The 11,380-nt window shown below is 40.5% G+C and overlaps 1 protein-coding gene across 1 annotated transcript; it reads right to left on the bottom strand.

Moving 5' to 3' along the window:
* Positions 1–2,004: 2,004 nt before the first annotated feature.
* On the bottom strand, positions 2,005–10,556 carry mcm4 (minichromosome maintenance complex component 4). Its single transcript, XM_005807583.3, has 17 exons — positions 10,455–10,556; positions 9,557–9,634; positions 9,285–9,443; positions 9,018–9,205; positions 8,839–8,940; positions 8,650–8,745; positions 8,449–8,544; positions 7,450–7,588; positions 7,111–7,331; positions 6,870–6,990; positions 5,813–6,072; positions 4,982–5,347; positions 4,736–4,863; positions 4,223–4,430; positions 3,170–3,398; positions 2,959–3,092; positions 2,005–2,712 (listed from the first exon to the last, which is right to left on the bottom strand). The coding sequence occupies exons 2-17, from the start codon at positions 9,618–9,620 to the stop codon at positions 2,617–2,619; spliced, it is 2,607 nt and encodes an 868-aa protein (XP_005807640.1). The 5' UTR covers positions 9,621–9,634; positions 10,455–10,556; the 3' UTR covers positions 2,005–2,616.
* Positions 10,557–11,380: the final 824 nt, after the last annotated feature.

Below are 11,380 nucleotides of genomic sequence, written 5' to 3'. Positions count from 1 at the left end.
CTATGCTCCTTGAGATGTTTAAAGGTAGGGATATATAAAATTATATCCCTACCTTTAAAGACTGTAAAAGTCTTCATGGTGCTGTAGGTTAAACTAATGGCGAAGAAACAAACCAAGTAGAGCAAAATACATATGGACTTTTGTTGTAATGTAATTGAATCTGAAAAGCTCAAGGGTTACTCTCTAAAGTACTCTAAAGATGGCCCTGTGCCTGAATCTCAGTCTGTTTAATTTCACTAATAAAAACCTTTTATAACACATCGGGTTGAGACGCTCTACTGCATTACACTGTGGAACTACTTAGAAATATTTTATTTATTTCGCATTGTTTTTAATCCTGCAGCATTGTGTGTTGTGTGACAAAAGTATACCTAACCATATATGCTGTAATGGTTTGGTCAACTTAATCTTTCATCATTCTTGTCATTTCCTCTTGCTGTGAAAGTCAGGATGCGGTTTCAGATGCGATCAGTGGTTTCAAAAGAGCAAACATGTCCTGAGAAAAAAAACATCCGTTAATAGAGACATCTTTTCACATGTCTGCAGTTCCATGCAAAAGTTTTAAACCAAAAGTCATACATCTTGTTGTAAACCTCTAAAGTGGGCAACAATAGTTCTTCACTCTCGTTTCACTTTGGCTGCTTTTTCTCTTGTGTTTTGTCAAGACTAAGGCAGCATATGGGGCACAAAGTTCCAGGTTTAAAAAAAACCCCGATTTATTTCAGAATTGGAACACGGTGAGATTTTGGTAGCTGAAAAATTAACTACAGTTCATCATTCTCTTTAGAAATCAACTTGTTGGATCCAAAATACTACTTTAAGGGTCCATTTGTGTTACCTTTCACAGATTCAACTATAGAGGAAATATTGCATCATTAGACAAGCTGTTAGGAAAAATTGATTTAATACTATGTAAGTTAAAGTGTAAACAGCACTGAATTGTATGCAGTTGTATTGTGTTTGGGAATGTTTGTATATATGATTTATTCCTAGGGTTAAGTGGCTCAAACTAAAAAAAAAACATTTAACACCACACAAGAAATTAATTTTTCAGTTTTTAATGCATAGTTATATGAATTGGCATCATTTTTACATGTCTTATGTTACATATATTTACATTTTACTTATGTTTTGTGTAGTATTGTTTCTAATTTATGTATTCTTCTGCATACAACTTTGGTCCTGTGTGGTTAAGTTGGTTAGGCCAGAACTGAAATAGCATTCGTGAAAAAGCTGATAATGCCCAGAATATCTTGAGTGTTTCCCTCGGTCTATCAGATCCATGGACAGTTTTGCACTTTTATTCAATTTACACTATATTTTTTTTAATCCATTTTCATAATAAATTAATTTCTACACTTCATTGTACTGTGCCGTTGTTTTAAAGTTGTGAAAAGTTTGTTCACTACATTTAAGACAAAGGCAATTTAATTTCATAATACAGCTGGCTCAATGATTAACATTTCGCAGAAAAAAAAAAAAAAATCTTGAGTACTTGGAGGCATTCTTTAAAAAAGTGCTACAATGACCCCAGACTTTTGCACACGCATTTCAACATTCACATTTGCTGATTTGCATTTGTTAAGCTTAACAAATGCAAAATATGTGGATTTTAAACCCATCAGCATTCCAAATGTAAAAAAAAAGAAAAAGTGATAAACGAAACCATCGGTTCATTAATGTGATTTATACTTTAAATAAAAATATTTAAACGGGCTGTTTGGGAACCAGATATTTATTAAAGAAGCTCAACACTCTGTACTCTGTAGATCCAGTGTTAGCATCCAGGAAATCGCAGCTTGAGCACACCCTGAAGCAGCAGCTGATAAGACGGCAGCAGTGTTAAAAGTCTGATAAAAATATTTCAGAGCCTAAATAAAGTCACATGAGTTGTGAATAAGCCTCTTTTGAAGTCATTTAGATTAATAGATTGATTTTAAGTCTTGTTGGAAGCTAAAGCAAATTTATTTAGAGTAAAATATGCACTCATCAAAACACTTCTGATTATTTCACTCTCTGAAAACGTGATTATCCTTTATTGGAAATTACGCACAACATACAAAAGTCCAGAAATGTTAAACATATTTCAATTATGAAATTGAAATAGAATTGGAGAATTGGAACATGGTGAGATTTTGGTAGCTGAAAAATAAACTACAGTTCATCATTCTCTTTAGAAATCAACTTGTTGGATCCAAAATAACAACTTATAACTGAACAACTTATAAGACACTGACTGCAAACTATAATAATAAAAAAAAAACATTTTTCATGTGCAACATTTTATTTTTCTTCTATTAACACAAGTTTAAGCAAACTAAATTTGAACTACACATCATACATCAGAGAATGAAAAAAAAAAAGTTTACATCAAAATTTATAACAAACAAAATCTATTTTTTAATATTACTACATCAGCATGTGTATGTATTTGTTTACAAGCCCTCCACTCCACGCCATCTTTTCTACACAAAACCTGACCCAAACCCTTCGGAGTCACTGGTTTAATTCGGACCATATTTTTAAATATCAGAATGATAAATGGTTGTCTTTACTCAAACTTTTCTTACTTTATACAAAAAGACATAGAAACGGGGTTTGAAATCGCGGCGCACCTCAGGCGAGCAGACGGACGGTCTTCCCAGTGACAGTCAGGTAATCGTCGTCGGCCAAGGCTCGCAGCGCCTCGTCAAAGAGCTCCTTGGTGATCGCCTGCAAGCGAAACGACAGAAGAGGAACTGAACACAGGAAGTGAGAACGCATTTCAAACCTTAGAAAATGTATTCTGAGAGTGATACCAACTGAAGTTTTTGTTATAAAAGGACATAAGGCGAGGAGAAGATGGTTGAAATACCGGAGTTGCAAATTAAAACACCTGCCTTCCTTTGGCTGAACTGAGAAGAATCACACACAAGGGGTCGACCAGACAAAACACTACAGTCGATTTAAAACACTTACAGTTTCAGACTGTCCCCTGAGGTCATTGAGGAGCTGTTGGTACTTCATGGCCGGCGTCTTTCCTTTGGTCTCGATCAGCTTCTTCAGTGCCTGCGCCACCTCCTCCTTACGTTTGCGCGCCGTAGCGCTCATACCTGTCAAACACGAATATGGTGGACTGAGACATGGCTCACAGGGAGAATACCGAACAATAGGGACCACTGCTGCATACCTGTCGTCAGAATTGAGATGTCGACAAATCCGGTCCTGGGGTCGGTGGCCGACTGTTTGAGGGCCTCTCTGTGCAGCCGCTTGGCCTCCTCCACGTCGATGGTCTCCACCTTTTCGGAGAAGCGGACCTTGGAGTGCGCCTCCGCCAAGCGGATCAGGGACTCCAGCTGCCTGGGGTAGGCAGACACCATCCCATGACCGCTGCCGATCTTCCTCATGTCCACATAGGCCTGAAACAAACAGGAACAGGGTGAGCTGCAGCCACAATAGACTGGAACAGTTGGCTCGTTGGACCGTCCAAATTACTTCAGATAGAAATGAACAGGAACCAGTTAACATTTTAAAATACAGATATAACAGCAGATCAAGTTTTTAACAGTTGCAGTTGATTTTCTTTCTGCAATATTTGCATTGAATTTCCATAAAGACTAACACTAAAATGACCAGTAATGTGTTTTTAGATCAGTTTTCCTTGTCATTAGTTTGGAGTGAGATTTTTTTCTTAAAATATCCATTTTCTTATGTTTATCTTTTTCTTTTTCAATTATAAAAATAGAAATAAAACACTAGTTCTTTAAAAATGGCAAGGAATTATTTAAAGTAGATATTTGCCTAAAGAGTTGTCTTTTTTTTTTCTTCAGGTCGTTCTTCAGAGCAAAATGGCTCTTTAGGTTGCAAACCCTGGACTAGAATCACTGTTATGCAGAGCTCCATTTTATTACAGCTTTTCACATTTTCTTAACATTATAACCAAAAATTGGAAATTTTATGTGAGCAGGGTGTTTATTGTTCACAATTTCCACAATCAGCTGGATTCATACCAAGATTAAATTGTACAGAATGACGAGGAAAAAAAATTGATGACTACTGAAAGCAGCTTGTTGAACCAGACCCAAATGTAAAGTAACAAAAAATGTGTACAAGACCATTTATCTTACTCACTAGTTTATGTTGGACTATTATAAAAATGCCAAAGTTTGTAAACGGATGCTGCACATACAGTGCTGGGAGGCGCGCTAAAGCTGGTTCAACCCCCCCACAAAACAAAACAAACCTCGATGAGGGCCTGGCTGGCCTCCTCGCTCAGTCTCGGATTAATGTACGTCCGCGCGTATGCGATGTAGTCCTTTAACACGGCCATGTCGAGGAACTCTTCCTCCATCTGCTCCTCGCTCTGGTAGTAAAGCGACACCAGGTGGTGAGCCAGCCTGCGGTCATAAGCCTCGTCTTGGGGATCCAGCATCAGGAAAATCAGGTCGAATCTGACGGAGCAAGACAAGTGTGTTTAAAAGGAGGCAGCAGATAAACAGCATGCTGAAGAAGACGAGGTTGAGTTGGCCAAACTGCTCATTTAAATCAGGCACATATTTTTTTCTTAAATAGCAAAAAGGAATGTGATATACACACATATAAGAGAGACAGAGAAAAAGCTCATCTTTAGTGAAAGCAGGGATTTAGACTGCAAAATAAAATTGTATTAATTTATTTCTGATCGATGAGTTTGTTCTTTTTATTGTGATTTTAAAGTACAGCATAAGCAGTTGTTGTCACCATTGTTGCTCATTACCTGGACAGCAGCGTGTGGGGCAGCTGAATGTTCTCGATTGTCGTCTTTTTCGGGTTCCACTGAGACTCCACGGGGTTCGCAGCGGCCAGCACAGCGGTGCGGGCGTTCAGCTGGCAGATGATTCCCGCCTGCGGAAAGCAAATAGGAAAGCTAAATCTCTTTTGAATTTTTTTTTTTCCCCCCCCCAGATAAACGCCTGAGCTCAGTCTTCCACGCGCCACACGTCGAGAAGCCCGCCAAACACACCTTGGCGATGGAGAGGGTCTGCTGCTCCATGACCTCGTGCAGCACCGAGCGCGTGTTGTCGCTCATCTTGTCAAATTCGTCAATGCAGCAGATGCCGTTGTCGCTCAGCACCAGGGCGCCCGTCTGCAGGACCAGCTGCCTGGTCTCCGGATCCTTCATCACGTAGGCGGTGAGACCCACGGCGCTGGAGCCCTTCCCCGACGTGTACTGGCCGCGGGGCACCAGGTTGTAGACGTACTGGAGCAGCTGAGACTTGCTGGTGCCGGGATCTCCGCAGAGGAGGATGTTGACCTCGGCCCGGAAGTGGCCCCGGCCCGTCTGACTGAAGTCTTTGCGGGTGCCGCCGAACAGCTGCAGCAGGATGCCCTGAAACAGAGATGGAGGGAAAAATGCTTTAAGTTATATGTTACTATCATGGTGTCCTCAATGCAAAGAACCATGCTACCCAAACGAATGTGTTTCTCATAGGGTCGTCACCATTATGAAATTTTAAACTTGATACCAATTCTGAAAAATATATAAAAAAATAAAAATTAACAGTCAACACCATTTTCGATATTGCAGTGTTTCTACAAAGAAGAATCTAATCAAATATAATAGCATTTTCTTAATTAGGGCAAAATCAATAAGTGAAAAGTTCTTCTGCACTGATACAAAAAACAAAAATTACTTTTTGTTACTTTTCTGTATCGCGAAGCACTACTCAACTCTTAAATCATTTTAGTTTCAACAATGCTGCTGATTTTCCAAATTACACTGCAACATTAATATTTTGCCGAGGCCACCACAGACACCTTCGGATTCTAGCGTTGCTCGCTCTCCGTCACTCACCTTCTTGATGTCCTCGTGTTCGTAGATGCTCGGCGCCAGGGCAGAGGAGAGGCGCTCGTAAACGTCGGGTTTAGCCGCCAGCTCCTTCAGGGTCTGCACGCGGTTTTCAGTGAACAGCTTCTGCTCGGCCTCTTCATCCAAACCGTGCAGGCGCTTTTCATCCGTCTTACGGAAGTGGATGGCGTCTATGTGAGTTTTGTAGACCGACTTCACGTTGCTCTGACGGGGGTTAACGCGCATCGGGACCGCTCTGTAGATACCTGCATTTAAAGAGGGGAGAGAGTCAGCGTGAGGATATATTCTTAAAAGAAAACAAAAAAGATGCAGTGAGACATGCACTGTTTTGTGTCGATCTAAAAAATAAAAGCCCAATAAAGTGTCTTAAAGTTTGTGGTTTTAGGGTGACAAAAACTTTTGCCAGAGGTGAACAGCAGCAGTAAGAACAAGCAGTGTTTAAATATGACGCCATTTTAGTTTAGAATCAGCTGCTAAGTACCAAATTCAAAGAAGATGCAAATAATTTGAACGCAAAAGAGTTCATCTGGAAATGCTGAAGTGTACCTGCCAAAGGTTTGACATGAAGTACGGAAAATATTTGTATCATATTGTTTAAATGCGTAGGGTTGTTCTATTTTAATATAAGCTGAGCTAATAAACTTCCTGTATTTATATTATTGCAGTGACAAATATGGAAACAGAACATAACTCGCAACCACTGAAATAAAGAACTGAGATTACTAAAAGTGATTATCCTGTGCAAAATAGATAAAGAGCAACTTAAAAGAGCCGTTGGAATATAGAGAAATCTTTCTTATTTCTTGATTTAAACTAAACTATTATGCATCTGATTTTGAGTGAAATACAAAAAAATATATTTAAATTATGTATACATTTCCTCTGACTTGAAGACATTTTACATTACAAGCTTTAAATTCAATATCAAAATTCAAAACAAAATAAGTCAAAACAGTTAAAGTTTTCAAGATTTTTGCTTTGGTACAAAAACAAATTCACAGACATATTAACAGAAATCAATGGGAAATTTAATAGAACTGACCCGTGATGTTCACTCTGTCTCCCGGCTGGACCTTGTCCACCAGGTCGTTGTGAGCGTACACGATAGTCGTGTGCGGCGTCTGGCCTGCAGGCATGTCTTCGGGGGACTCTTGGATTTTGATCTGATCAACAAACGAACAGATGTCATGACCTTGGCCATCGCGTCGCTAATTACCACCTGACACGCTCTGAGAATAGGCGTCGACGATGGTAAGCAATCTGCCCACCAACCGAACTCTCACCATCTGTTTGTCTGAAAAGAGTGAGCGATTGTGAACGAGCGCCATGCTGTGGGTGGTGTTGCAATGGCGACACACGGCTGGCTCGGCGATCCGGCCGCGATCCACCTCTGCCCGGGCGCTGAAGGCGCACACCTGGCACTGGAAGAATGCCTCCTGCATCTCGGGGATGAGCTGCGAGGTCCGGATCACCATGCCGCTGATGGTGATCAGCTGATCGATGTCTGCGGAGGAGAAACGCAACACAGGGCGCGATGCATCACAGTTCACAGAAAGCCCACCCTAAATATGGGATAGAATACTTTGCATGCGTGTTCATCTGGTGAGTCATTGGGGGCACACCTTCCGGGTTAAGGTTCCTCATGTTTCGGGTCTTCAGGGCGTTGTAAGGGCGGACCTGGATCTGGTACTCCAGGACCGAGTCGGGGAAACGCTCAAAGAAAAGCTCATTGACCGCCATGTCGAAGGTTGGGATGACTTCCTGCAGACACAGCAGAGCACATTGAAAACAATCTGCATACCATAGGAAGGCCTAAAAAGATGTCAACAAAAACAGAAGTTTATTTATATTCTGTAAATATTACTAGACTAATTTTCTAACCTTTGTTAATGACTGAGTGAATGCTGGCACTGATGAAGGCGCAGCAAATGTTTTAGAACTTCTGTCAAAGAAAGATTCAGCCAAAGTCATGAGAAATTCCTATAAATCTCTAAGAGAAAACGACCCTTCAGAAATGTATTGGATACTGCTGCAGCTGGAAGATAAAATTTACAGATTCTGTACAGAATCTTGTGAGATCCTCCTGTGGTGCAAAAAGCAAATAATACCAGGATCCTTGTTAAGTCCTGCAGGATCTCACTAAGTTTTGAGAAGAAAAATACAGCAGGGCCCAAGAAAATCCTTTAAAAAAAGCACTTTGTTCCTCCTTGCAGGGCTGTGGAGTCACACAAAGCTGTGGCTCCAAACCTTTATGAGGCTCTCTGGCCTGAACATGGAGTTGTTTACCAACTTTGGCCAAAAACTGATGTGAAAAGACCAATGTTTTGAGTCGTACGATGATTTAAAAAAAAGGAGGAAAAAAAAAAGAGGCTCAGCATCAATGAATGTCTCTTGAATGTAAACAATGTTCATTACTACTTCTTTATTTATGTTCTCATTTAGAAAAGTCTGAGGCTTTCTTTGTTGTAAAACTTAAAAGAAAGGAAAATGTTCTTTAGATAGTTTTAATTTAGCAGGTGCAAACACAAAAATTGCTTTTTGGATTTTAAAAAGTTGCCAACTTAATATTTAGGTGAAGATCAGAATCTGGATCAGTGTTTTAAAAGCCCGGGGTTCTTTACCTGTGGATAGCAGATGAGCTGTCTGTACAGCTCTGCATCAAAAGACTGCACATGTCGACAGTTCACGTTCAGGACGGGATCACCAACAACACTGATCTGACAGATTAACAGAGAAAAGTCAACTTTAGACAGGAGAAAAAGATCATCACAAAGATTCCTGATGTAACTGTGCTAAGGTTCTGAGTTAAATGAATACACCACCTCTTCTAGCTTCTGCATGTATAGCGGCTCATTTAGATCCAGACCAGCGTTCTCATCCTCAGTGGAGGTCGGGTCAATGAACCTCTGCAGAAACCTCTAGAATTACAGGAGCAACGCGATTAAAATGCCCAGTCCATCTCCAATACTGAAAGATATCAGTCAGTGGCTGTCAGTTTTAATCTGCCATACCTGGAACTTCTCCTTGCAGGTTCCAACGTTGACGTCAGTCCCCCAAATCACCAGCCTGTGGCCTGCATTGGGTTCGCTGGCTACTGCACCGTCTGTGCTTGGCTGGGAAACAAAAATGAACTTTTAACTTCTGAGTTTTATACCAACACGTAAGCAGAAAGCCACCAATTGAAACCGACCTGATCCGACTGAAGATCCACCTGGGGAGCCTTCCTGACTGACCCCAGATCAGGGCGCTGTCTGGCCGGTGTGCCACGCACGCCACTGCGCGGGGTCCCTTCAACCCTAGAGCTCGGGGTCCCTTCAACTCTGGAGCTCGGGGTCCAGTAACCCAGAGGGGAACTTATGTCCACTTCATTTGGCATAACTGCATAAATGAAATTAAATTAGACAACTAGCCTGAATTCATTTCCTCTCGTTTAAGGAATAGATGAGCACAAAAGTACCTGATGGTCTCGGGCTGGAGAGCAGAGAGGTGTCCTGAGGGGCAGCCGGACTGAGAACGTCCGTGGCTGGGGATGTCGGCATCGGCATCAGGTCGCCACCGGAGGAGTCTTGGCCTCTGCGCCTCTGGGAAGGAGGCGAGGTGGGACCCTCACTGCTTGCTGGGATTGAATAACAGACAAAGATAAGAGTGAGATCCAAGTTCAAATTACAATGTGATTTGGTAACTTTGCATAGATTTTTTTCTGAAGCTAAATTAAAAAGCTGAACTTACGTGTGGCAGGGTTGGTATTCCTTCCACGCTTGCGGCCACCAGGTGTTGAAGCAGGGGAAGACATGGTTGGTGGGAGATCTGGGCAGAATATGGATAACATAACGCAATGTACCTCATGCTGTTGTTTTCTTTCACATGCCTTTTTAATATAAGGTGACTTTTTTTTTGTATTCCATTCAAATTATATTTGCATAGTCATATTTTTAAAGGATTTCCACGAGGAGGTCAACTGAGAAGCTGCAAGTATGCATGGAGAGGAAACACTTTGCAGTTGTATTTTAATTACATCCTCAAAGGCTGAATATAAACCTAAAAAACCGATAGGTAGTTTGGCAGTGTTATAGCACTGCCACAAGACTATAACATCCTTTTGTTATAGCAAATGTGTTCGGGATTTATCTTTGCCCTGTTAGGATTTATTCATTTATTTTCAATAATTAACGAAATAGTTAAAGGCAAGCATGACAAAACGTACAACTTATAAGTCAAGTCAAAGTTTATTTATATAGTACATTTACAACAGCTTCTGCTGACCATTGTGGTTCACAGCAAACATCATCAAAGGTAGATAAATTGCAAAATTGAAATAAAATTAAGTTTAGTTTATACAATACGTCGATCGTTTAAACCCTGAATGTTTTAGAGAAACACACAGAAAATCTTTCATACTTAATCGTTTAAATGGATTGAACGACCAAAGCTATTTAACACTAAGGTATTTCTTGCTCCAACAACACTTAGGCCACCATTTGGCATGTGGCTGCAGGGAGACAATACCCCATCTCACTTGCTTTCAGCTTTAAACATCGCCTTATATAAAACAAACCGCTCCGTTTCCATTCAGGTCAGCTCGCCTAACAAGCAGCACTGCGAGGAACCGGTCATAAAAGCTGCTTACCTTTCAAAAACTTGGCGAATTTGTTGTTTTCTTGCCTCTTCTTGTACAGGCGTCCGACTGCTGCAGATGTGGCGCGAAATTGTGTCTTACGTCATTTTCGCGGGGAACTTTCAGCCAATCACAAACCCTGAATGCTCTGCCGTTTCCGGCTGCCTAACTAAGTTCAGTTTATGGTTGGAGGGGTGAAGAGGTTTTTATTTTGTAACTTTAAATAAAATGAATGCGTTGTTTTTCTTCCTAAAAATACATAGCATTAGTTTGAAACGTCCACTATGCTTATATTTGGTGCTAAAGTTATGTTACGGAATGTCTTGTATGCACCGATAGTCCCGGTTGGTTTGGTTCGGTCCGGTCCAGCAATGTAGAAGCCCATTTTCCGCTTCCGCCATGTTACTATAAACACACAAACGTAAACGTCAGATAATCAAAATTAAGACAACATTAAAGCGATAAATCACTGAAATAACTCAAAACAAAAAAAAGGCTATAGTATTTTACAAATGTTAACCATTTCTGCAATATATTTTCATTTATAAAATAATATATTTCACGACTGATGTCTTAGTTGTAAACCCTGCAATCATTTTAATGAAATACAATGTTTAATTTAAGTTTAATTGCATAGAGTCTAAACAACCAGCAAATACAGAGGAAGTAAAGATTGATCCCTATCTGATTTTGGAAAATTGTCCCATAACAAAAAATGTTACTTTATTTCAACTCAACAAACCTTTCTGTACAAATACTTTTCACCTCTTGTTATCTTGCTGGAGTAGTCACAACAGATGATTTTAGTTGTGGGCATACAGGCCTGTTTTGCATTTGTCTGGAGAAACATCCAACTGAAGATACTCTGTTGTTGGATTAGTGTCATTTTATAAAGCGTCCTTCTTTAGATGATCATCTTCAGTGCAGTCCCTTGAACA

This window comes from Xiphophorus maculatus, chromosome 6 (assembly GCF_002775205.1).
Source record: "Xiphophorus maculatus strain JP 163 A chromosome 6, X_maculatus-5.0-male, whole genome shotgun sequence".
NCBI classification, from domain to species: Eukaryota; Metazoa; Chordata; class Actinopteri; order Cyprinodontiformes; family Poeciliidae; genus Xiphophorus; species Xiphophorus maculatus.
This window is presented reverse-complemented; position numbering and strand designations above follow the sequence as displayed.

Coding starts and splice junctions, on each gene's coding strand:
- mcm4 (XM_005807583.3), bottom strand. CDS start 9,620: ATGTCTTCCCCTGCTTCAACACCTGGTGGCCGCAAGCGTGGAAGGAAT. Junction 9,444..9,556: donor GAATACCAACCCTGCCACAC/GTAAGTTCAGCT, acceptor ATTCAATCCCAG/CAAGCAGTGAGGGTCCCACC. Junction 5,348..5,812: donor AACACGAGGACATCAAGAAG/GTGAGTGACGGA, acceptor TCTCTGTTTCAG/GGCATCCTGCTGCAGCTGTT.